General features: G+C 50.9%; 1 protein-coding gene across 1 annotated transcript in view; it reads left to right on the forward strand.

Annotated features, from left to right (window-relative positions):
* Positions 1–18,698, forward strand: part of Zfp64 (ZFP64 zinc finger protein) — a 53,479-nt gene extending 34,781 nt beyond the window's left edge. Inside the window, exons 5-8 of the mRNA XM_055595991.1 lie at positions 11,819–11,968; positions 12,651–12,713; positions 14,781–15,032; positions 17,531–18,698. Of these exons, the coding sequence (XP_055451966.1) occupies positions 11,819–11,968; positions 12,651–12,713; positions 14,781–15,032; positions 17,531–18,231 (1,166 nt within the window). The 3' untranslated portion in view covers positions 18,232–18,698. The remainder of the gene's footprint in view (positions 1–11,818; positions 11,969–12,650; positions 12,714–14,780; positions 15,033–17,530) is intronic.
* The last annotated feature ends 8,076 nt before the right edge of the window (positions 18,699–26,774 follow it).

Raw genomic sequence — 26,774 nt, forward strand, 5'->3', positions numbered from 1 at the left:
CAACATGTCAGGCACTAAACCACAGCCTCTCTGTGCTTTTTTTTTTTTTTTTTTTTTTCCTGTCCTCATCCCCAGGGCCAAGTCACAAGCCACCTCTAAGGCTTCTCCTGCATTTCAAAGTGTCTCTGAATGTGTGTGAAAACTCTGTGCTGTGCTTCGTACACTATTGTATGTGTTTCTATGTACATATACAGTTGCACAGCAGTGTTAAGCACCTGCTTCCTGTCCTTTGGAGAGTTGGCTTGATACATCCTGAAGGGTTTCCGTGTCTGTGAGCACGGAAGTCCATCATTTTTGTGTTCTCCTAGCTGTGTCTGGGTGGAAGCGGGTGTGAAGCTGTGGATGTTGTACAACCCAGAGGAGGAATGTGACCCCGAGCTTGCTTGCTTCAGGAGTATTTCCATGGCGAACGGTGTCTCGCCTAGTTAAGGTGGGCAGAGTTACAGCTGAGTGCTTGCTGTTATTAGGGATAAGTCTAACACTCACCCTGTCATTACGAATAATTAGGAACACGAAGGTCACTGCCTCGGTAGCAAGCATCGTCTGTGCTCCGTCCGTAAGTTTGCTCACCAGTCCCCTCGCTCTGGCAGCATTGTCACTCCATTGATGAAAAGTGGGAAACAAATGGCAGCTCTCAAAAGACCATACAGGGGCTGGGGAAAGATGGCTCAATGGTAGGAGTGTCTGTTCTGCAAGCAAGAGGGCCCAAGTTCAAATCCCCAGCGCCCACATAAAAAGCAGGTACAGGTTGGGAAGGAGGGGAGGGTCACCTGTACATAAGGGCCCAGCTCTGCCTGTTGGAGCTCAGCAGCTGGGTTCTCCCAGCTGCTTAGGTGCCATCCCAAACCTTCAGGGGTTGGAGGTGACTTCCTCTTCGAAGGCCCTGATTATCAAGAGGGTTCAAAATGTATCTGTTTCCAGCTGGGCTCAGTGAGGAAAAGCGCTCCCTGCATGAGCAAGAGGACCTGAGTTCCGACACAAGCACACGTGTGAAAATGAGCTATGTATTCCGTGTGCAAACCTGTAACTCCACCCTGGGGTACATGGGAGATGGAGGCAGGAATGACTCGCTGGGGTTTGGTGGCTGCTGGCCTAGCTCCAGGTTCAATGAAGGCCCACTGTTGAGTAACTAAGGCGGAGTGGCAGAGCAGGACACCTGATGTCCTCCTCTAGCCATGTGTGCACCTGGACATGTGTGTGCAGACCCCACACACACACACACACACACACACACACCTGCACAAAAACTGTCAGCTGGATTTAAACAAACAGAGACGGCTGATGTGAAAACTGGGTGAGAGGTAACAGCCACGGCCCCTGAGCACAGGCCCTGTGGTTTGCTCTCTGCAATTTTTAGTAATGACTCTTGAAACCAAGCCGTTAAAACTTGGTGATGAACTCGCTAATAAAATATAGGTAATAATCGTGGGAGCAGAACTTTCAACAGGTGTCAAACAGGCTCGAAATCCCAGCAGGGAACAATGAGGCAGGAGGATGGCTGCATGTTCTAAAACAGCCTGGGATCCATAGGGAAACCCTGTCAGAAAGAAAAGAGAGGAGAGCATAGAGAGAGAGAGAAAAAAAAAAAAGGAAGGCAGACAGACTGGCTAGAACTTTAAATAGGTACTTTGTGAAATAGTATAACCTAAACACTGCCTAGGATGACACACGCCTTTAAATTATTTTATTTGTTATTTTTCTTTTATGTATATGGGTGTTTTACCTGCACATGTCTGTGCACCACGTTTCTGGTACCCAAGGAGGCCAGAAGATGTCATCAGACCCCCTGGAACTGGAGGTACAGGTGTCTGTGGGTGCTGGGTATTTAACCCAGGTCCTCTGGAAGACTGGCTAAAGCTCTTTAACTGCTCCTGCATGGTGATCCAGCATTACCTGTACATGCCTAAGTGAAATGGCCACTAGGAAACCAAAGGGAACTTCAATCTTGTCACTCAGGAGGCAGAGGCAGACAGCTCTCAGCAAGTTCAAGGAAGGCGAGCCTGGTCTAGACGGAGTTCCAGGTCAGCCAGGGCTAGACAGTGAGACCCCCGTCTCAATAAATGAATAGATACTACTCAGTTCTTCTCTTATGTTGGTGTAAAATATAATTCCCATTTTATTCCTGGCTGGGATCATATAGGCAGGGGAAATGCAAATTACAATGGTAATAAGTGACCCTTTTCATCAGTACACTTCCCAGCTAAGACAGTTGGTAACACCGTGTGGCAGACCATGTCAGGGAGGGAGGGAGCATCATTTACTCGGAGAAACAAGGACACTCTTGGGGAAGATGATGCATGCTGGCAACCCAGTCCACACAGGCCTGGCAAAAGCACAGCTGTCCAGGAGAACAAACAAGAAATTATGCTTTTTTTTGTTTCACACCATAATTATCCTATATCAGTCAAAAGAGGGAACAGTAACAACAATTTGAGAGACATAGCTGAGATTGATGGCGCTGGCCTTTAGTCCCAGCAGTCGGGGGCCAGCCTGGTCTACAGACTGAGTTCCTGAACAGCCAGGGTGACACGGAAATAATCCTGTTTTGAAAAACTAAAAACAAAAAGAGAGAAAGAGTGAGAATCATATAACATGCAGTAAAAAGGAAAACAATTCCTCCAGTCCTGATGGCTGGATAGGTGACGGGCTGATCCCATGGCCAAGTGTGATAACATAGTATCAACTGTCCCTGGCTTCCTCAAAGTAGTCTTTTCCAAGTTTCCCAGAGCGGATTTCTATTCCCAGCTTCTCTTTGATCCTTAGGTGGTCTGGGAGACCGTAAACTAGATCGTGTGTGTGTGTGTGTGTGTGTGTGTGTGTGTGTGTGTGTGTGTGTGTGTGCGCGCGCGCGCACGCGCGCGCCTGTTCATCTGTCTGTATACAGGACAGGGAGGTAGAATGGTTCAGCAGGCAAAGCACTCACTAATCCCCTTCCTGACAACCTGAGTTGGGTTCCCAGAACCTATATGTGGAACGAGAGAAAGAGAACGGACTCCCACAGGTTTTCTTTGACCTACACACAATCAGCTGCTAAGCCATCAGAGCCTGTAAATCCATCTTTCTCTAACCTTTCACATCTGCCTTGATTTAAAAATACAGTCTCAGGTCCCCACCGCAAAAAAAAAAAAAAAAAATTGGCGTTGAGCACTGCTGGGTCTTTCTGAGCCATGGCCACCACGTGATTCTCAGGTTTGGGCAGGCTTGGGGCGCAGCCCTGTTTTAAGTAACTTCCCAGTCTTAAAAAGTAAACACCTTGGGGGGACGTAGGTGGCTTTCCCGATCATTGTTGGATGTCGTTCAGAAGGAGGGGTCCCCCTCGGGTCTCCGCAAGGTCCCAGCTAGTCTGAGCACGAAAAGTCAATTAACTAAAAGCCCCGGGAAGGGACCGCACCTCAGTCACAGAGCGGGTGGGGCCTGCGCCCTGCCTGGCCCCAAAGGCCTCTCCTGTGTGGTCCTGGACCTGGAGTCCTGTGGCAGGCTCGGAGGGCGGAATAAAAAAGGGCAAGTTATAGGCCGCGCTTCCTGAATCCAGTACTTCCAGAATCTGCTTTTTAATTTGTTATTGCGTGTGAGCGAGTGTGTGAGGACATCTTCCAGGGATGAGTTCTCTCCCGCTGAGCTACCTTGCCAGGCCAGACCAGACCTTTTTTTTTTTTTTTTTTTATTTTCCTTTACTGACTGCAGGAAAAAGAGTGCACCCTGCAAACTGGAGCCACCCTGTTCTCCTTAAATTGTATATTAGGATGCGCAGGTGAGAGGACGACCCACCAGCCCAGGCCACCTTCGCTTGCGCGCGACAGAATCCCTGAGCGCTTTTGCCAGGAATCTCCCAATACCGCGGTCCCAAGCTGGACCAATTAAGAGAGAATGTGAAAGCTCTCCAGCCCGCGCGCGTGGCAGCGGCCACGGCCTCACGTGGGAGCTCGTTAGAAACACAGACGTTCGGGCCCCACCCCGGACTCACCGAGTCAGAATCTGCATTTTAACGAGCTCCCCAGCGACTCCTGGAGCACATTAAAGTGGGAAGAGGGCTGGCGCTTCTGCAATTTTAATGAGCCAACGAATCACCTGGGATCTCGTTAAAATGCAGACAGGGTTGCTCCGACCTGAGCGTGCGCGCGCATCACCTGGGGAGCTTGTTAAAATGCAGATTCCGGTGGGGCCGGGCCGGGGCGGAGTCGGAGCTCGTGCGTGGGAGCGGGGTTCCCGGGACCCCTGAGGTCCTGGCTGCCGCCCAAGCGGCTGTCAGGACGCTTGATAAATCGTCCTCGCCGGCTGACGGGCGGCGGGGCCGGGACATGCGCGATCCGGCCGGTGGGTAGGGGGGTGTGCCTCCGAAGTCGGGAAGCGCACGCCGCTCGGGAGGCCACTCTTGGGGACTCGCCGGGAGCCTCGTCTTCGCGCCATGTCGCGGCGCAAGCAGGCCAAACCCCAGCACCTGCGCTCTCCGGAGCCGCAGCCCGAACCCGAGGAGCCTGGCGGAGTGGCCCCGTGCGTAGCCGGGGAGCGGGGTGAGTAGCCCGGGAACGCCGGGGACGGCGGCTCCGACGTCTCAGTTTCTCTGGGGTACTCCCCACCCCGGAAACTGTGTGTAGGTGTTGGGTCTGCCAGGGGAAAGAGGCGCGCGTAATAGTGCATAGAGCTTCCCTCGCCAGTCTTGGGACTTGGGGACTGCTCTCAGATGTTCCCCCAACACTCCCCAGTCCCTGGACCTTCCCGTGGATGTCGGATGTAGGCAGGGGATGGTTGGGGTGCGTGGAATGGTGCAAGCAGCTTCTTCCAGCTCCAGTCCTGGGACTTGGAGACGGTTGCTCTGAGGTCCCTGTCCCTGGACCCTCGTAGGTGTCAGATCTGGCAAAGGGGTGGGAGGTATTGACAATGCTGTGCAAAGCTTCCAACTCCGGTCCAGGGACCCACACCTGGGCGCGTCAGCGGGTCTTTGTGAATTACGCGTGGCGTTCCTGTCAAGTTCACCCTCCCCGGGTCGGCTGCTACTCTCCAGGAAAGCGCTTAGAGCCGCGAGTTCGCCTCCCACACTCGCCCCCACCCCCCACCCTCCACCCCCGAGGGATGCTTAGAGCCCGGAGGCTGTCTGCGGGGCACCTGGGCTTCTGCTTCCAGGTGGACATTCTGGGAACACACTTGGCGCCCTTGCGAGTGATGTCAGGGAGGGACGAAGCAGGAGTCAAAGACAAGATAACCAGCTTTTCTCCACCCAAAAAGAGAGCAAGAGAAGTCTTTAGGACCAGTTTGGAGTGGGTTAGCCCACCTCCCTGAGAGGACCGGCCTTCCAGGGACTTGAAGGGGGTGTGAGGGGTGAGTGGCTAGGGGAACAGTGCTGTGAAGCAGAAGATCGGGGCAGCTTGCGAGGCTGAAGCCGGTCATAGGTTGGGATGCCTCTGGGAAGTGCCTGGAGCGGTAGGGGATGGGGCGGGGGCCGGAGCTGTGGACCAGTTGGAAGCGATGAAGTGCCTCAGGTCGTGTGCCCCCTTCCCGCTGGAAGATCCCCCGTTTCTGAAGAGCTTGGAGAAGGGGAACCTTTATATGTCTACATATTCCTCAGTCACCCTCAGGCACATGCTCCCGGGAGGCTGGGACTCGACATTTCTAAAGCACCTCCCCTTTGATTGTCTTAGGCTTTGGACGCGGTAGATTCCTCCTGTCCCTTCTTTTTGAAGTTAGGGGTTGGGGAGAGGATTTTTAAGCGGACTTTATGCCCTTCTCCACTTGCAGCTTCCAGCAGACAGGGGTTGGAGGGGGTTGGGTAGTCTTTGCTTTCCTGGTCTCAAACTCTATTTCCACATCCCCCATCAACCTCTGGAAGGATTCTTGAGTGGGCTCCGACGAGCCCATCTCCCAGAGGAGGCAAGCAGTGGAGCAGAGTAGTTTGAGGCTTTTCTAAAGAGTTTAAATTCTAAAACCTAGTAAGGAGTATCATAAGCCAGCCACCATGAAATCCGGATGGCATAGGCCTGGCACAAGCCTTCCTGCTAGTGTGGGGGAGGGGAGCAGAACTCTGTAGGAAAGGATTTCTGAATAACACGAGCAAGTAGGAGTTCAAAGTCCAGTATGGTAAGCAAAGCTTCCATCCATCCCTCAAACAGCTCCCAGGGTTCTGCACTCTAGGGAACCTGAGGTCTCCCTACCTCCCAATCAGGAGTGCTGGCTCCCAGCCACCCAGTCAGAAAATGCAGTCTGAAGACTGATGGGTCTTCCCCCGTGTCTCATGGGTCTGTGTCACCCAGCAAAAGGACCTCTGTGTTCTCTCAAGACTACTGTTGCTAGCCCACCACCCTTTCAACCTCCTGAGCTTGGGAACCCAGCCTTTTATCTCAGCACAGGTAGGCAGAGGGCTGTAAATCTGAGGCCAGCCTGGTCTACATAAGGCCAGCCAGGGTTGCATAGTAAGACCTTGTCTCAAAAATAAGTACTGAGAGCTGGCTGGTGGTGGTGCAAGCCTTTAATCCCAGCACTCAACAGGCAGAGGCAGGGGGCTCTCTGAGTTGGAGGCCAGCCTGGTCTGCAGAGTGAGTTCCAGAGCAGCCAGGGCTACACAGAGAAACCCTGTCTCAAAATAATAATGACAATAATAAATAACAATAACATTTTAAAAATTGGTAGATGGCCATTATATCAGTGAAGTAGCAAAGGGGCCCCTAAACAACAGGGGACACCAGAGGCTTCATAGGATACCAACCTAGTATGCCGAAAGGCCCACAATTCCAGACTGACATGGCCTCTCAGCCCCTGGCTTTGTTGTCTCTCTTTAAAGCTTACAATGGAACTGTGCTAACTTGTGCACAGAGTTCTTTTACGTGTAATAGTGAACTTAACCCACAGCTAGCCTATGAGATAGGAGCCATGATTTTCATTTTGCAGGCGTGGGAGTTGAGAAACAGAGCTTGAGTAGTGATTCAGAGCCACACAGCTAAAATGACAACCAGAATCTGTAACTCATTGGCCTGGCTACCTGTTTATTGTCCTGCGCCTCTTATGGATTTCAGTTTCCAGTCCAACACGGCTACTGTGAAGCTAAAATTCCCCTGAATTGCATGCTTTTCCTTTTTAATATGCGAATTGGTAAGTAGCTAAGATTTACTGCTCACTTCCCCCAGTTGGTTTGAATAATCCAGCCTTTTTGGCCTTTAGAATTTCCGAGCCACTTTTCTTCATTTCTCATCAATCACAAACTATCCGGGTGTCATCCCAGACCAGCAGCAGCAGCTGGGAACTTGTTAGAAATGGGAAAATATCAGCAACTTTGGCATAGCCCTCCTGAGAGTATTGTGGGGTCCGACAAAATCCAACTTAACTCAAACACCAGGTCAATGAAGATTACAAAAGTTTGTTGTAATCAAGCCATTACTGATCAATCAGGGCTGCAGAACAGACTTGGGAGCTGAACTGCGACCCTAAAGGGACATTGTACTATTTAAAAGATGAAACCATAAAGCTGGAGGGAGCGGGGTGGGCTGTAGCTTATCCGATCAAATTTTGACATAAGGGGTTGAGCAGTTGAGTTTCCATCAGTCAGGATAGGAGTAGGTTCCAGGGCCTGGGAACATGAACTTGGTTTGACCCTGCCAACAAGATGGAGAAGCTGCCCTTGAAATGGCTGGACTCAGACAACTGTTTCCTTCCAAGCTGTCCCTGAGATAGCTGGCCTCAGGCAACTGTTTCCTTACAACAGAAGCTGTTCAGCTACTGGGAAGTCCCCAGCTCCCCTAGGGCCTGGGACCTTGAACTTCGTTTCTCCCTATGATTAAATGGAGTCCAAAAATGAAATGGTAGAACTTAGAATAAGCTTCTCTTGCTTGTTCCCAACAAGAGGATCATTTTCGAGGTGGGGCAGGCCTCCTCTAGGTAGCTGCATGCTCACAGTTTAGAGCTACTGCCTCTCTCTCTCTCTTCCCTCCTCCCTCCCTCTCCCTTCCCCTCTCCCTCCCTCCCTTTGGTGGTGGTTTGCAGAAACTTAATAAAATGTGAAGGGTATTATTTAATCTTTCACCCTCCTGAGTACCCACCCAGACGCTTTTGACAGGATTTCAGGCTGTTGACTTGCTTCTGACACTGAAACCCTGGTAGTCCTCAAGATGGCCAAAGAACTTTCCGGACATCTCCAGGCATGAATTCTGATGTGTGTGTGTAAAGACCCAAGGTTGGTGTCAGGGGTCCTCAGGACACGGCCCAACTTGTTTTCTAAGGCAGGTTTTAGGGATCCCTCTCTGCCTCCCTGAAGCTGGGGTTAGGAGTATACCCACTCACACACGCCACAAGGCTTGCTTCATTTTTTTTTTAATTTTACTCATTTTATTCTATGTGCCTGTATATCTGTGTGCCATGCGCTTACAGTGCCCACATGGGCCAAAGGGAGTGTCAGGTTGGAACCCCTGGAACTAGAGTTACAGATACTTTGTGGGTGTTACAGTCATCATGTGGGTGCTGAGAATCAAACCAGTGTTCCCTGGAAGAACAGCCATTGCTCTTAACCACTGAGCCATCTCTCTAGACCTCTACTCTGTTGTTTTTAATTTGTATGTAGGTCTGTGCATGTGAGTGCAGGTGCCCAGTGGGGCCAGAGGTGTCAGATCCTGGAGGTATAGGCTTTTGTGAACTGCCTGATGCTGGGAATTGGACCCAGGTCTTCTGCAAGACCAGTGCCTGCTCTTAACCACTGAGCCACCTCTCCAGCTCCCTCCAACTGTTTGTTCCGTTCTTGTTTTGTTTTCCAAGACAGAGTTTCTCTGTGTAGCCTTGGCTATCCTGTAGCTTATAACTGGGCTGGCCTCAAACTCACAGAAATCTGCCTTCCTTTGTGCATGCACGCTCCTCCCCCCCCCCCCCCCTCCCGTGCTGGGATTATAGACCATGCATCAACATGCCTGGCTGTTTGGTTTTGGTTGGCTTTGGTTTTAAGCAGTTCCTGGGGATTGAACTCAGGTCCTCATCTTACATGGTAAGTGTTTTGCTGACTCAGCTCTCTCTCCAGCCCCCATAAATTTTTTTTTCTTAAAGGTTTGTTTATCTTATTTTATGTGTATGAGTGATGTCTGTGTACCACACTTATGCCTCGTGCCCCCAGAGGTCAGAAGAGGACATTGCTTCTCTGGGAATGGAGTTACAGACAGTTGTGAAGCCCAACATGGGTGCTGGGAACAGAACCCAGGTCCTCCTCAAGAGTAATGCCCTTAGCTTCTGAGCCAACTCTCCAGCCACCACCACCCCTACACACACACACACACACACACACACACACACACACACACACACAGTCTTTTGAGGCAGGAGGATCTCACCACAGTCCTCAGGCTAGCTCCTGCAACAATATAAAGGCAGGCAGTGGCTTGCGTCTGTAAGCTCAGCCCTGGGGAGCTGGGGACAGGAAGATCTCGGGGGCTCACTGGCCAGCCAGTCTAGCTAAACGGGTGAGCTCTAGTTCAGTTGGAGCCCCTCTCTTAAAAAAAATAAGATTGAGAATAACTGCAGAAGACAGCCATCAACCCCTGGCTTTTACATGTGTGCAAACCTTCAAACACACGGACACATACGTATATGCACATGCACAAAAATCCATGTTGGTTCCCCAAGTTACATGCAGACCCACTGCTCAGGTTCTGCAGGTCCCTGCTCAGGGCCAACCCTGTCTGTCCACCACACAAACTCTTCTCCCTTCTTTAATTGTGTTTAAATGAGAACACAGTACCATTCGGCTGGCAAGCAGCCGTGTTAGCATTCATCCCTAAAGCATGAGGATGCTTAAAATTTCTTCCTTTTCATCCACGCACCCTGCCCCTAATCAAAATGCCATCAATCAACACAGGATGCCTCACCATTTCAGGTAGCTTCTGTGGCATGTTTGATTCAGAGCCAGATAAGGACCCCGTGTGTCAGGTCTCGGCTTGTGGCGATCTCTGCTTTCTCTCTCCACCTCCCTTCTCTCAAGCGATTTGTTGAAATGCTTTATCCTGGATAGCCCAGCGCCTCAAGTGTGGCGTGTGACCCGTGGTGGAGCTGAAGCCAAACAGCTCAGCAGTAAAGCGAGCCTAAACATTGCAGAACTACTTCGTGGGCCGGCCAGATGGCTCCATGCATAAGGCCTGACAGTCCTAGTTCAACCCTCAGAACCCACATGGTGGAAGGGGAGGGCCAACTCCCACAGGTTATCTTCTGACTTATGAATGCAAGCACAGACCCCACATGTTCACACACACAAAATAAATGTAAAATAATAATAGTAGTAATAACAAAGCCACTTGGTGCCTCCGGTGTTCTATTGTACCTAATAAGAATGCTTGGGCTTTTTTTTTTTTAATTTCCATTTATCATTTGTTTTTATTATTTGTTACAAAAATACTAGCCAGTGGGCTTTTCGAGACAGGATCTCTCTGTATAGCCCTGGCTGTCTTAGGACTCACTCTGTAGAACAGGCTGGCCTTGAACTCTCAGGTCCACCTGCCTCTGCTTCCCAAGTGCAGGGGTGTGCCATCACCTGGTCAGCAAGGTATTTTTAAACTATATGCTTAAGGGAGGCAGAGGCAGATCTGAGAGTTCAAGGCCAGTCTGTTCTACAAAGTGAGTTTCAGTACAGCCAATGCTATAATAGTGAGACCCTATCTCAAAACAAAGAAAAAAAAAAAAAAAAAAAAAACTACATCCTCAGTGGCTAGAAAGGTATCTTGGTGGTTAGGAGCAATTGTAGGGTTCAGTGCTACGTGGTGGCTCCCAACCATCTATAGTGAGATCTGGTGCCCTCTCCTGGTGCGTTGACACACTTGCAGGCAGAATGCTGCATGCATAAATAAATAGATGAAGGAATATATTTAAAAAAGAAAAATAAAATCTTGAAAGGGAAAAAGCGAAGCTACATCTTTGAGAATTGATGGAACATGGCTGGATTCAGAGGCAAGAGGATCACTGCCGTTTCAAGAGCAGCCTTGATCTAGGCTTTTTAGAGCTAAGACTACACCATGGGAGCCTATCTCCAAACAAACCAGATGTTAGATCCTGCATGTGAGAATTTCCCTGGAGGTGTTGTCACATCAGCTTTTTGTTTGTTTATTTGTTCTTGGAAACAGGTTGGGGAGGTTGTTTTTGGTTTTTTTTTTCATCGTTGTTGGGGCTTTTGTTTGGGTTTGGTTTTGGTTTTTGAGACAGGGTTTCCCATTGTAGCCCTGGCTGTCCTGGAACTTGCCCTGTAGACCACGCTGGCCTCCAACTCAAAGAGATTCACCTGCCTCTGCCTCCCCCAAGTGCTGAAACTGAAGTGTGTGCCACCACCGCCTGGTGGAAACAGGTTCTTCCGTAGCCCAGGCTAGCCTTGGATTCACTATGTAGTCAAGGATGATCATGCCCATCTTCCCATGTGCTGGGATTGAGTGCCTGCACCAGCAGGCCTGGTTTGTACAAGGACAGAGAGTGGTTGGAGGGCTTCCTGCATGCAAGGCAAACACTCCACCAACCGAGGCCCTGGCCCAGCTCTGGCTTTTAAGGACTCATGTTATTTTTATGTGTACGTGTGTAGCTATGTATCTGTGTGTGCACATGAGTGTGCAGGTGTCTGTGGAGGTCAGAGATTTCCTCAGATCCCTTCAGGCTGGACAGGCAGCTGGAAGCAGCTGGACATGGGTGCTGGGAGCCCAACTCCAGTCCACTGCAAGATCATCAAGATCATCATCTCCAACCCCTGGTTTTTGTATTTTAAAGTACTTTTTGGGAAACTGGCAAAAGAAAGATGAAAGCAGCTCAAAGGTAGCCTCTTCTCAGACTCTTCATGATAGCTGTCGTGAGCAATCAAGCCAAACTTCTGTCTCCATTTCAGCCTCCGAGCTAGATCGCGATGTTCCCAAACCATCGGGCATCTCTGCTGAAGACAGCGATGCCCAGCGGGCTCCTGCAACTATTCTGCCCTCTGAAGCAAAGGAGCAAACGGCCACCCTTGGAGAAAGGACCTTTAACTGCTGCTACCCAGGTAAAGGGTCAAACAGGGCCGAAGGGGCCCCTGCCCTGCCAGGCACTGATGCAGGGAGTCTCTGCACCTATAATCAAATTACGCTCCAAGGTCGCTCAAGAAATGGCGAACGTCCTCTTGGGGGCCAGCAGGGCGCAGGGACGGGGGAGGGTGTTCTGTGAGTCCTGCTGCAGCAGAGCGCCTTGAGAGACTATAATTCAATGTGCAGCTGCTCCTCAACTCCACGCGTAACTGTTACAAAGCCATTTAAAGCTGAAGCACCCCTAGGTCATAAATGCAGGAGAAACAGATGTGGCGGTTATACGTCTAGAATCTCAGCACTCAGGAGGCAGAGGCAGGAGGATTACTGCAATTTTGGGGGCAACCTGGTGTATGTGGTGAGTTCCGGTCTAGCCAGTTACCGTAAAAGATAACAATAAATAAATAAGGGAAGAAAATACATGAGCTCTGAGCCATGGGGTGGCACGCGGGTTCTACCCCACCCCACCCCACCCCCAGCACATGGCGCAGACGATGACGTAGGACGCAGGTGATGACATAGCGCGTTGTCAGGACCCTACAGTCCGCGTAGGGCAGGCCAGCAGAATTGCCTGCCCACCAACGTAAGAGGTGGGCTTTCATCAACGTCAACCGTGGCGATCCGGGGAGTGAGCATTTTAAGAGACAGCGTTTCTCTTTCTAGGTTGCCGTTTCAAAACCGTCCACGGCATGAAAGATTTGGACCGCCATCTAAGAATCCACACAGGCAGGTATCCGCTCGCTCAACAGTTGAAGACAAGTTCAAGGAAGTGGGTTGAGTCGAGTGTCGGGTACGGGTTGGAGGTGCGTGGGTGGGGGGTGGCTCTGTGTGGTCATTGGATGGGCTCACCGGAGGAAGGAAAGGGGATGTGAAAATGGCCTTCAGAAAGCTGGGCCTGCCGCGAGGCTCTCGCTTCGAGATGCTTCTGGTCAGCCAATTACAGCCGATAGAAGAGAGTTGCTAAAACAGAGGAGGGTCTGGGTCTCCCTCACTGGTGTGTCCAACCTTTTGACATAGTGGCAGAGTAGAAAGTTCGCGTTCTAGACCCACATGCTACAGTTACAGGGACAAAAAAAAAAAAAAAAAAAAAAAAACAACACCTCAGACTATTTTGTTGGTCCGTGTTCGTAGCTTGGTGGAGGACCCTCGACGGGACACGGCTGTCCCTGAAACAGACTCAGTTGGCTTCAGCCTAAGCACGTTCAGCCATTGCCACGCCCTTTGTCCAACTGAAGGCGAAGAGCGGTGTCCCCAAAGTACAAAACGGCCTGGCCCCTTAAAGTGTAAAACCATCTGAGTGCCTGGGTCGGAGGATTGGTTCATTTGCCGCTAATGGAAACAAGTTTGAGTGGCTTAAATTCTTGCTGTCCCTGCAAAGGTCACGGGCAGATCCCTGTGAGGTGAGCAGGCATGCGGTCCATGTTCCTTATGCATTTAAATGCAATAAAACGTTGCTTAAAAATAAGAAGAAGAAAGTGTCCACATGACAGTTACCACAACAGAGCTTCAGGGGTGGCTAAATCGAAACTCCCTTGCAAAGTACATGGGGCGCCTCTATCATAAGGAAGGGTTCTGTTCACCAAGACACAAAGATTAGGGCCTAAACGTGATTGTTTGGGGGACTTTGGTGCGGGGAGGATTCAGGTGAAGGCTGGCCAAATACAATAGCAAAAGGTCATCAGGCTGTGCTGGACACCCACTCGAGCCTTGCGGGTCACCAGACATCAGTTACTTTCTTCCTTTGAAGAAAAAAGCCTGCCTGTTTAATAGTTCTGGTTTTCCCTAATGCTTTCTGTCAACTGTGCCTCCTCCATTAAAGATAGCCCCATTCTTTCCTGCACAGTTTTAGGGACTCTACCATCTCTGGGACGAAGGCAGTTGGTCTCCGTCTGTGAATCCCTTCGGTGGAAAACAAGATTGCAGCTGGGGATGCCTCTAGCGCCCCTCCCTCTGCCCAAGACCAGCGCCCCTTCTGGTCTAGTGAAATCAGTGGAGATTTAATGGTGTTCTCCTAGCGAGGCATAGCTCCAGGCATGGCTGGCCACTGCCCAGCTCAACCTTGGAGCTACAGCATTGAGATCGCAAAGCCTTCTGGACCTCTGCTGCCGATGGGCAGGGAGCTGTGCCAGGGGATGAAGGAAGGCCGGCCTCGCCCTCTTTAGTGAGGAAGATCATGCCTCAGCAGATGAGGCAGCCAGGCACCCCTGGAAACATGGCAGGGGTGAGGACCAGGGCATGCTGCCAACACGGAGGCCAACTCAGGGCCAGTAGGTAGCCTGAGGCTAGCTGGAGCACTCAAACGGAGCTGGGGGTTGCACTGCTGCCATCCAGTGGCGGGAGAAAACCACACCCAAAATCGATTGAGCCAGGAGTTCTTGCACCAAGGGGGACCTAGAGGAGCGGACACCCTGCCAGGGTTTTAACTGCTTGATACAAGCATGCTGCAAATACAGGGGCTGGAGGAGGTCCATCCTTGAGGTAGGGAAACGGGGCTAATTTCTTGAGTTCTCGGCATCTGGTTTTGCTCTTGGCATCTCTTAACTGACAGAAAGTAAGAGGAGATGGGGCGTAGCGGTGGAGCCCTGCAGCTGAGCACTCCGAGGGCTAAAGTAGGAGACTCAAGAGTTAAAGGCCTCAGCCAGGTGGTGCACACCTTTGATCCTAACAATTGGGAATTTGTGCCGGGGGTGGGGGTGGGGTGGGTGGGTATTTTATCACACCAGCAGGAAAAGGAACCAAGACATAACCCCAACCAAGAGGTCTTACAGCCTCCACTGCTTTCTGTGTCTGAAGGTGACAAGCCGCACAAATGTGAGTTCTGCGATAAGTGCTTCAGCCGGAAGGACAACCTGACCATGCACATGCGCTGCCACACGAGCGTGAAGCCACACAAGTGCCACCTGTGCGACTACGCGGCCGTGGACAGCAGCAGCCTCAAGAAGCACCTGCGCATCCACTCGGACGAGCGGCCTTACAAGTGCCAGCTCTGCCCCTACGCCAGCCGCAACTCCAGCCAGCTCACGGTGCACCTGCGCTCGCACACGGGTAAGCCCCCCCCCCCAGGAGCTCCCCGCTCTGCTTCTCCTGTTTCTTCACCTGAACCTCCAGAAGACACAAGCTACTGCAATGAGCTGATGGTAGAAGTGAAGGAACTGGGAGTCTGACCCGATGCGGCTTGTTCGGGCTGCCTTTGCCAGAACAGCAGTTTTCAGTAGAGCAGTGTGATGGTTTTATTTTATAACTGTGTAGGACACAGGTGGGGTGGGTGCCCGTCACAGCAGCCTCGTGTCAAAAGTGACCGGCCAACTACATGCTTTTAGTGTTTTGCTTTACTCTCTGCCTTCTCGGCTTCATTCAGGAACATAGCGAAGTCAGTTGGTTGCAATTGCCAACCACACACGTCTTGTTCTGGAAGGTTTCCCTTCCCTCTCCACAAGACTAACGTTAGCTGCGTAAAAACAACCCATTTTAGTGCACACCTAAACACACACAGGTGCGTGGAGTGTTCAGGAATTCACGGCAGACACGAGCATTTCAGTAAGCTCGTAGAAGATGGCAAGACAACGGAAATATGTTGGCGTTTTAAACTGAGTTAAGAAGGGCTGGGAAATGTAGCTAGTCGAGTCAGTAGAGCAGTTATTTAACGTGAAGGAAGCCATGGGTTCCCGTCCCCAGCACTGCATAAAAATCACACCTGTAATCCCAGCACACGGGAGGTGAAGGCAGTGGGGATCAGAGTTGAAGATCACGGCCAGGCCAGGGTACATGAGACCCTATGTCACAAAGTGACTTTGAACATATAATAATTCTGTAGCCAACAAAACTATCCCATGTACAAGAGTGGGATAATAGTCTAATCAAAGACTCAAGACTTGGAGTATAGTAAGCTGTATTCCAGTGGGCAGAATGGGTCCTGGGACTCGTTGTCCTGGGAGCCAGCCTTACCAGCAAACATCTCAGTGCCCTGAAAACTCTGGACTTGGAACCGGAGTACAGGTCTTCAAGGCCACACTGTACTCAGGGAGAAGCCAGTGCTGCTCAGGCTGCTCAGTTGCAGGTGAAGCCGCGCATGCGGTGTGTCACCCCCTCCCAGGTACAGCCAGCCAAGGGTTCTGACTCACTCAGTCTAGTGGAAATATGGTAGGGCCGAGCAGTGAACCCTGGCGGGCAGAAGGTACATAGGAGTTAGAAAGAGGGTTCTGCCTTTGGATTGAAGTCTACTGCCAGCAGAAATGCAGGTGTGAGTCGTGAAGAGGTAGTAAGAAAAAGAGGCATGAATTCAAAATGGAATTGCCAGGGAGTGGAGCACACCAAGAAAACAAGGCCCTCTAAATTGGTAGTTCTCCACCTTCCTAATGCTGTGACCCTTTATATGAGTTTCTCACACTGTGGTGACCCCCAACCATAGCTACTTGCTACTTCATAACTGTAGTTTTGCTACTGTTATGAATCAGAGTGTAATGGTATCAAGCCACCCCCGTTGAAAGGGTCTCTTGACCAGCAAAAGGGTCGGGACCTGCAGGTTGAGAACCAGTTCTGTACACCAAGGTCAATGCACATATGAACTCTAGCTGTCCTGAAACTCACTGTGTACACCAGGGTGGCCTGTAATCAGACTCAGAGACCCACCTGCTTCTGCCTCCTTAGCCCTGGGCTTAAAGGCGAGCAGCCCTCTGCCCAGCTCAGAACGGAACTTACCTATAAACTTAACACACAAAGGCAGCCCAAACACTGGGGACGATTAGTGAAAAGCCACAGCTTTCTAAGGTGCCTCAGTTTTTAGTCTTCTCTCTGAAGGCCCTGCAGAGGTTTTGGTAATTTTGGAGGTGGCTACTTCAGTCATTATCAGCTGGCAAAAAGTTAGTAAGTCATCCTTGCTCATCCTACCCATTAGCTGTGTAGCCACAGCTAGAGCCAGAGAGAGAGAGATTCAATGTGTAATTAGAAAATTTTAAAAGATTGCTGCTATATGCTGAGTAACTGTTTGTGTCAAACACAAAGTAAGCATCGCTGTAAACTTTCGTAGCTTTTGGCTTTAAGGTCTATTTATTTGAATTGTACATGGATGCAGTACTTGTGGAGACCAGAAGAGGGCATCAGATTCTCCGCAACTGGAGTTACAGGTGGCTGTGAGTCACCACGTGGGTGCTGGGAGCTGAGCCTGGGTCCTCCGCAAGACCAGCTGGCTCCTAACCACTGAGCCATCATGCCAGCCATGTGTCTTTAAATCTTATTTGGAGAACTCACATGCAGCATATATTGCACTTCTAGAACTCAAGCGTTACTGAGTGTGGACTAGGGGGAGGAAGGGAACGGTGTGTGACTTTGGGTCCCTGCTGCCTGAGCCCTGTGAGCACCAGCTGCGCCATCTATATATAGAATAGGCTAACAGTACTGCGTGATCGTGCATGGTTGTCGATATCGGTAAATTACAAGCCAGAGTTGAAAAGACCCAGCTGCCTGCTGGCCAGGTATGGGGTACATGTCTGATGGAGAATCGTGTTGCCTGCCCACTCTGATGTAATCACACCTTCCATTGGTAGGTGACACCCCCTTCCAGTGCTGGCTCTGCAGCGCCAAGTTCAAAATCAGCTCGGATTTGAAGCGGCACATGATCGTGCACTCGGGGGAGAAGCCGTTCAAATGCGAGTTCTGCGACGTCCGCTGCACCATGAAGGCGAACCTCAAGTCGCACGTCCGCATCAAGCACACCTTCAAGTGTCTGCACTGTGCCTTCCAGGGCCGGGACCGGGCCGACCTGCTGGAGCACAGCCGGCTGCATCAGGCCGACCATCCCGAGAAGTGCCCGGAGTGCAGCTACTCCTGCTCCAGCCCAGCCGCCCTCCGCGTGCACAGCAGAGTCCACTGCAAGGACCGGCCCTTCAAATGTGACTTCTGCAGCTTCGACACAAAGCGGCCCAGCAGCCTGGCCAAGCACATCGACAAGATGCACAGGGAAGAGGCCAAGACAGAGAACAGGGCCCCTCAGGGCAAGGATGGGCCCAGGGAGAGCAGCCCCCACCACGTGGCCAAGATCGTCACCCAGAGGGCCTTCCGCTGTGACAAGTGTGGTGCCTCCTTTGTCAGGGACGACTCTCTAAGGTGCCATCGGAAGCAGCACAGTGACCGGGGCGAGAATAAGAACGCGAGCCTGGTCACTTTCCCCCCAGAAAGTGTTGCTTCGGGCCAGCTTGGCCCCCTGGTCTCTGTGGGGCAGCTAGAGGGCGCCCTGGAGCCCAGCTAGGACCTCTTGAGCAGCGTGGGCGGTCCCTCGAGAACGTGAACAAATTTGGTGCCGAGGACCTTGCCTTCTCTTCTGGAGCTGGCAGCCCCGACCCTCCCAGCCTCCAGCCCCGGAGCAGCTGACCCATGAGGACACAGGTGCCAAAGCAAGGCCTCGGGGACGGTTGCCCGCAAGCTGCCCTCCCTGCAAGCGTTCGCTGAGCTCGCTGCAGCCTGGGTCATTTGAAGGCGGGGTCCACTAAGCACTACTCCACCCCCTCGGGGAGAGTAGGGGCTTCATGTGACTGAGCGGTCTCTGGTGGAGTTTCTAAGCTGAGCTGTGTGAGGGAAGGCGTCTGTGCTCTACAGGTCGTGTGGTCAAGTTCTGTCTTAACCTGGGTAGGGGCTGTTAGCGTTCGTTCGCCATATGTATGTTTGTGGTTCCTTTTGTTTTGTTCTTTGTTTTTTTACAATAAAAAAGCAAACTTCTCTACAGAGGGATGTGAGCGTCTTTACAGGCTTTACAGGCTGTGGTAGAAGGCTTCCGTCCCCTTCCCCAAGTCAGTAACTTGACTGCAAACGCTCCTGGCTAGGATTTCCCAGCGAATTAGTCCCTCAGCGAAGGGAAATGCACTGTGGACTGACGGTGGCGCCAAAGCTCAGCTAGTCCGACTCGCCCTGCCATCTGACGTTACACATTTTGAAATGCAAATTGAAAAAGAAAAGTCTGGGGCCCAGTGAGTCCTGGGCGAGGTTCTGGGGTGTGTGGTGAGTGGATCAGCACAAGACTTCCCGTCAGAGAGAATACCCTGGATTTGCTTACCAATGCACAAGTAAAACTAACCTAATCCTCCAATCAGATCTGTTACCTAAAGCCTGGAAGCTCCAGGATCCGACTGACCTGTCAGTCATCCGGAATTTTGTGTTTTCTGCCTCAGCCTGTTTTCTTCAAACACTACCCTTGCTTAATATAAATGTTTATGTGAGCTGGGCATGGTGGTGTATTTCTCTAAGGGGGGGGGGGGGGGGGGGAATCAGGAAGATCAGGAGTTCAAAACCAACCTGGACTACATGAACCCTTGTCTAAAAAAAAAAAAAAAAAACTGGCTCATTAGCTACATGGCTGGGCTTTTGGAACTGGGCTAAACACACCTAGTATTGGGAAAAGGGACAGGATGAGACATTGCTATAGACCGAAGAACATTTTACTTAGGAAACACTAAGATGTGGACCGGGGGTATGGCTCAGCCATAGAGCTCCTGCCTGGAATGCCCCATCCGGGGGCTGGAGTGTGGCTTAGAGGAAGAGCCCCTGTCCAGCTTGAAATCGCTTGTCCTGGGACGGTAACAGTGTGCAGCAGCGGGTGGCGGCATGACGACACGGGCACAAGAAGACGAGCAGCACAGACAGCGGCAGGGAACCCCTCAGTGGCAGGGAACCCCTCAGCAGCAGGGAACCCCTCAGCGCCGTCTCCTGTGTTGTCGTCACCTCACTAAGCTACTGTTGTGTGAGCACGGAGGCCCCTGGGCAGATTCTGTTCTCCCTCCCCTCGTGAATCTCATCTGCATGTCTAGAAACAGAAGGGTGACGACTCTCCAGTAGCCACTCATAGAAGGGAAACGCCTTCAACCAAATGGGGAAGAGGTCAGCCTTTTCAAAGGCATTGTGGGCTGACGGCTGTGTGACTTCAAAGGCCTTAGACCCAGCCTGATACCACTTAGCAAGTCTGGTTTTGTGTTTTTTTTTTGTTTTTTGAGACAGGGTATTTCTACCTATCCCTGACCGTGGAACTCACTCTATAGACCAGGCTGGCCTTGAACTCACAGATCCACCTCCCTCTGTCTCTGCCTCCACAATGCCGGGATCAGAGGTGTGTACCACCACACCCGGCTCACCTAGCAAATTTGGAGTCATGGTACACAGAGAGAGCAGAAAGTCTGGGCTCAGGTATTGACTATTTTAGACACTGTGAACCTGCAAATGCTCCCTTGCAACCACTCAGCTCTGCCACTATTTTTCAGATTTCTGAATTTTATTTTTATATGTATAGTGTTTTGCCTTCATTTATGTCTGTACACTAGCTATGTGCCACATGCTTGTGGAAGTCAGAAGAGGGGATCGGATCCCCTGGAACTCAATGTACAGATGGTTGCAAGCTCCCATGTGGGTGCTGGGAACCGAACCCCATAGCCCCGACACCACACAAAGTGGGCATGGTTGTGTACAGCTAAAATACAGCACTCAGAAGATGGAGACAAGAGGATAAGAAGTTCAAGGTCGTTTCACAGCCAAACTGAGGCCAGCCCGGGATATGGGAATATCTTAGTTAGGGTTTCCATTGCTGTGAAGAGACACGATGACCACAGCAGCTCTTGTAAAGGACAACATTTAATCGGGGCTGCCTTACAGTTTCAGAGCTTTAGTCCATTATGGAGGGACTCATGGCCGGGTGCAGGCAGACATGGTGCTGGAGAAGCTGAGAATTCTACCTCTTCCTCCAACGGCAGCAGAAGGAGACTGTCCCACACTGGACGGGCCTTCAACCCAAAAGACCTCAGAGCCCACCCCCACAGTGACACACAAGGCCACACCTACTAATAGTACCACCCCCTATAGACCAGGCATTCAAACAGACAGGTATACGGGGGCCACGCCTATTCAAACCACTGCAGGGAGACTTAGTCTTTTTCTGTATATACGCTGATGCATACCTTCAAGGCCAGCCTGAGCTACAGAGCGAAGCCCTGTCTCAGTATGAGGGGAAACAAAAAGAGAGACTCCATAGAGCCTTGGGAGCACTTAGGGAAGGCTGCTTCAAGCAATAGCCAGCAAGAGTCCAGACTGTGTGCTGCAAGACTGGCTTCATTTATCTTCCCTCTGCTGTGAAGTCTTCGAGGCAGAGCTAGGAGCCAGCAGGGAGCAAACTCTCCTTCCTTTCCCAGGGGTTTCTGGCTGCCTTATGGACAACATCCAAGAAGGAAGCTGCCTCAACTCCTGGTGCCATCATGACCAGGTGACACAGAAGCGCCATCTCTCAATAGCCCTGGCTGCCCCTGTGCTCCTGGATCCTCTTCAGAGCCCGAACCAGGAGAAGGCATCAACATCAGGTGAAGGTGTTCAGGGGCAAGCAACCCAGGCTCCAAAAAAAGAGTATTGACTGTAGGTCATTGTTGTTTCGTGTTTCTTCTCTTCTCCTCCCTCCCTTCCTCTTCCTCCTGTCCTCCTCCTCTTCTCTTTCTTTTTCAGACATTGTCACATATCTCAGGCTGGCCTCTCATACGGAAGACCTTGTACTCACGATCCACCTCCTGAGTTTCAGGCACACAGCACCAAGCCAGTTTGTGTGGGCTGGGGATGGAGCCAGAGTTCCACCGATGCTAGACAAGTGATCACCAATTGAGCCACATCTCTAACCCTGAGTGTATGTGTGTTGTGTGTCTGTGAGAGAGAGACCAACCAGAGGTCAAATATAGGTGTCATTCCTCGGATGCCATCTGGGCTTCTGAGGCAAGGCCTCTCACTGAAAAGCTTAAGCTTCAAGCCCCAAAGATCCCACTGATTTCTGATCCAGCTCCCCCATCCCCCACTACCACCACTCTTGGCTTTCTGTTTTTCTGAGACTGTCCTAGATAGCCCACCCTTGAACTTCCTATATAGCTGAGGGTAGTCTTGAACTCCTCGTCCTTCTGCCTCCACTCCACCTCTCGAGTAGAGCAAGAAATATGCCGCACCCCGATTTCATTTTTATTTATTTCGTTTGTATATGAGAGAGAATACATGTCATGTGAATGCAGTGCAGGGAGGCCAGAAGAGGGCATCAGATCTCCTGCGGATGGTTTCAGGCCTTTGTGGGCCACGTGACACAGGTGCAGAAAACTGAGGTTGGCTCCTTTGGAAGAGTGCGCGCAGGTAACCACTGAGTGGCCTCTGTAGCGACACGCTCCTGGCTTGGGATCTAGGGACAGGGCTCCGGTCCCCATCCCTTGTGCAGCTCTCAACCAGGCCATCTTCCTGCCCCGACTTTGGTTTTTAACCGGTTTGTCTGAATCACTGAGATTTCAGCCCCACCTTTACTGTGTGCCCGAGGCAGGGCTCAACCAACAGGGCAGCCCCTCCCTGCCCTTACTCGCCAGGAGTGTGTCCTTACCCTGTAGAGATGGTGTCGGTCCCTGTCCAGAGCCTCCGGTTTGTCTCTAGTTACAGTTAGGGGCCTTTAGACTGAGTGACAGCTCTGGGCAGGTAGTGACAGAAACGTCTTTTTAAAACAATCCCAAAGAAACTTCTTTTTAAAAATACCTACTTGACTGACTGTGTTCAGCACACCTAGTATAACTGCCTGGCCTGCCTGAGCACCTGTGTGACTGGGTGACCAAAAGCTGGCAGCCACCTCCATTCTGCTACACCTCTGCCTTAGACCTTTGACCAAAAGCTGTTTCCCTCAGGCCCTGGGAATCCCTGCTCGGCTTTGCCCGGAAGCTACCTGTTGTGATAAGCTAATGGGCTGAAGGAGCAGGAAGCCCTGCCTGTGGCTGGCTAGCTGGCTAAGATTTCACCTCAGGTGCAGGGCTCTCTCTGTCTTCTTCCCCTGAGCAGAGGGTGCACCCTTCCCCTGAACACACCTAGAAAATGGCACTTCAGCTCACCTCCATCCAGTCTCATGGCCAGTGTGCTGCCAAGGATGCTGGGAGGCATCCCTATGGTGTGTTAAAGCCTGGAAAGAGATGCTGGATGGATGAGAGCCGTCTTCACTCTGAGGGCAATATGGGCTTGTTAAGGTTGGAAATGGCCTTTTCCTTTGTATCTGGGAGCCCATGTGCCAAATTGTATGTGACGAGGCGTGGGCTGTTTTTACCCCTTAGCTCTCGGGGAGACAGTAACTGTCACCCAGTCCTGCTCTTGGCTTGGTTTGTAGTTGGCATTTCACACAGCAGTGTCCACCTGCTGGAGGTATACAAGCTGCCACGTTTAGGTCTGTGAGCAGGCAGCGCCTCCTGACGTTTCTATAACCTGGCATGTGACCCGCTACAGCAGGGGTGCTTGTAGCTGCAGTTTGATATAGCAAAACCTTCCTGATGCCAAGTGGCCATTAATGTGTGGTGCTGGACCTGACACTGGACCATGAGCTGCTCCACTCCACCCAACCCCCACCACCACTCCAGACAGGGTTTCTCTGTGTAGCCCTGCCTGTCCTGGAACTCGCTCTGTGGAGCAGGCTGGCCTTGAACTCCGATGCTCCTGCTCGCCCCTACCCCCACCGCACCCCCACCCTGGAGGGCTGGGGTTAAAAGCATGCGTGGCCACCACCCGGTTAGGATGAGCTGCTTCTTAGTCCAGAAAGTGATGCAGGAGGATTCCCACAAATTCCAAGTCACCCAAGGCTATGTGGATAGACCCTGTCTAAAAGACGGATGAGGGTCGCATAACCCCAAAGTGACGAGCGCATTAATTTCTAACCTTCGGCCGTCGAGATGGCTCATTGCGTAAAGATGCTTGCTGCCAATGCCAACAACCCGAGTTCGGTCCTTAGGACCCACATAGTGGAAGGGGAGACCCAGTGTCCTCAGACACTGACCTCTCCTGACCTCCACGTGCATGCCAACATACACACGATAACTATGTAGTTGTTTATTTACCCAGATATAGCGGCAACACCACTTTAATCCTAACACCCTGGAGGTAGAAGCAGGGAGATGTCCATGAGTTCAAGGCCAGTGAGCAGTACATATTGAATTCCAGGCCAGCCAGGGCTACATAGTGAAACCCTGCCTCAAAAAAAAGACAAAACAGGAAAAACCCACAAAAAGTAAATAAATCTGTGGGAATGGGTGTGCACAAGGTTCACAGAGCATTGTGCAGGGGGGAATAGGTCCATCCAGAATCTGAGAGAAAGCTGGGCATGGTGGCACACAGCTTTAAGGCAAAGGCAGGAGGGTCGATGTGAGTTCAAGGCCAGCCTGGTCTACAAAGTGTCACCAGGACAGCCAAGGCTGCACAAAGAAACTCTGTGTCAGGGAAAAAAAAAAAAAAAATCTGAGAGTAGAGCAGGTTACATGATGTCACAGTCTGGGTGACGACTGCACACAGGCCTGCAAAGGAACAGGCGACCCACTTGTGTTAACAATGAGAGTGTTAAAAGGCAGTGTTAACAGAAAAGAAAGACAAACCAAAACAGTGTAGTGGCCCAGACACCTGTAACAGGTGGATAATCCCTTATTGTCTGTCATTTTAAATTTTCACTATATTTTCCCGTAACTTATCCTGTGTCTCCACATGCATATGTGTGCTTTGGAATGCGTGGGAAGGTCGGCGTGCAAACCTCGGTTGATTCTCTCCTTCCATCAGACAGACTCCGGTACTCACTCTTAACCGCTGAGCCCCTTTCGGAACGCAGAGCACAGCCGCACTATCCTCCAGGGAGGCTCCTGTCTCCAGCGAGGGGTGACGGGTTGGTGCTGCTACACCTGGCTTTTTATGGATGCTGGGCTGGAGCTAGAGTGCATCTCACCTGCCCCCTAGTTTCTAACGTATAATTAATAAGAATGTCACATTTGTCGTCTGAATCCGTAAAGCTCTCTCTGTAGATAGGATTATTTCCTCCATCTGGATTCCTCAAAGTTGAGTTACTGGACCATAAGTTCCTTACTTGCCCCGTGGCTCTTGCTTAGTACTGCCAGATTCCTTCCCCCAGAGCTTGAGGCCTGCATGTCTCATGCATTCTCCCAGAGGGTACCATTTAGTTAACTTCGGTGCTAATGTAGACAAGCTGATCATCACTATACCCTTAGCAGCTCCATGGCATCAGTGAAGAAGTGTTTGGAGGTTTGTTTTGTTTTCTGTTTGTTTGTTTGTTTGTTTGTTTGTTTGTTTGTTTGTTTTGAGACTGGATTTCTCTATATATAACAGCCCTGGCTGTCCTGGAACTAGCTTTGTAGATCAGGCTGGCCTCAAACTCACAGAGATCTGCCTGCCTCTACTTCCTGAGTGCTGGGATTGAAAGGCGTGCACCACTGTGCTCACTTCCGTGAAGAAGTCTTTCAAAGTCCACTCAGGAGCCTGGGGAGATAGTTGGGAGGTTAGCCCAAATGCCCAAAGGTGGAAGGAAAAGATCCAGTCCTGCAAGCTGTGCTCTGACCTCCATGAGCGCACATAGCTGGAGCGTACTCCTTCCCTGCATAGTCCCTCAGGGACAACGGTTTTGCATTAAGTTGTGATGTTTTAAAAACCTCATGTCAGAGCTGAAGAGGTGGCTCAGCAGTTAAGAGCACTGGCTGCCCTTCCAGAGGTCCAGAGTTCAATTCCCAGCAACCACACGGTGGCTCACAACCATCTATAAAAGATTTCTTGCCCTCTTCTGGCGCGCAGACACACATACAGATAGAGCACTCATATACACAATAAATCTTTAAGAGAAAGGAAGGAGGGAGGGAGGGAGGAAAGAAGGAAGGAAGGAAGGAAGGAAGGAAGGAAGGAAGGAAGGAAGGAAGGAAGGAAGGAAAGAAGGAAGGAAGGAAGGAAGGAAAAGAAATCACAGGCCATACAGATGGTTCAGTTGGTAAAGGCACTTGCCACCAAGCCTGGTGGGCTGAGTTCAAGCTCTAGAACCCTCCTGGCGTAGGAAGAGAACTGACTCTTTCAGGCTGCCCTCTGGCCTCCACTCACACACATGCACATGCATACATGTGAGCATGCCCACACACAATTTGATTCCAGCTGGTCATGAGGTAACCTCAGCATTTAGGAAACTGAGATAAGAGGAGAATTGCAAGTTCAAAGCCAGACTGGGCTTCTCATAGCCCTGTCCAAAAAACAAAAGAACAAAACAAAGCAAAATCAAGGCCCAGAGTCTTCTTTTGTGAGAAGAGGTTGGAGGTGACAGGGTCACACATAGCCTAGGTTATCCTGGAATTCACTGTGTAGATGAGGCTAGCCCAGGACTTATGATCTTCCCGTCTCTGCCTCCCAAGGGCTGGAATTACAGGTGTGTGCCACCATCCCTCCTAGGTCCCAAATGAGGTGTCAATATACAGCTCTCAGATCCACCAACCCTCAAGCGAACAGTAGAGAAAGCTTTATCACCGGCAATTCATTTGAAATTTGGCCATTTTTAATGCGAAACTATTACAGTAACTGCCCGAAAGGCGTGCTACTAAAATTTTGGGCTTTTCGCACCGAGAGTGTTGGGAATTTATCCTCCATCCCTTGATTTACTCGATCCTCATAAAGTGTCACTTGCATATAGATCCCAGGACTCAGCAAAGGCTGGACCGTCTAATGGGACAGGATATTCCTTGGGACCTGAAGCTGCCAGCACAATTGGATTTGGATGATGTCTCCACTTGCAATTGGCCAGGAGGGAACCACTTCCCATTGATTACCTTTCAAGTCTGTTCAGACTCTCACATTTAAATGTAAATCTTAACAGAGGAACCAGACGAGGGGTTCCGGAAGGGCTGTGAGAGCTGGGAACCACCATCAAGTAAGTAGACAGATCTGCAGACCAAGCTTATTGTGTCAAGAGGAAAGAAAGAAAGAAAGAAAGAAAGAAAGAAAGAAAGAAAGAAAGAA

The sequence above is a fragment of the Psammomys obesus genome, unplaced genomic scaffold (genome assembly GCF_907164565.1).
Source record: "Psammomys obesus unplaced genomic scaffold, mPsaObe1.curated_primary_1811, whole genome shotgun sequence".
NCBI lineage: Eukaryota > Metazoa > Chordata > Mammalia > Rodentia > Muridae > Psammomys > Psammomys obesus.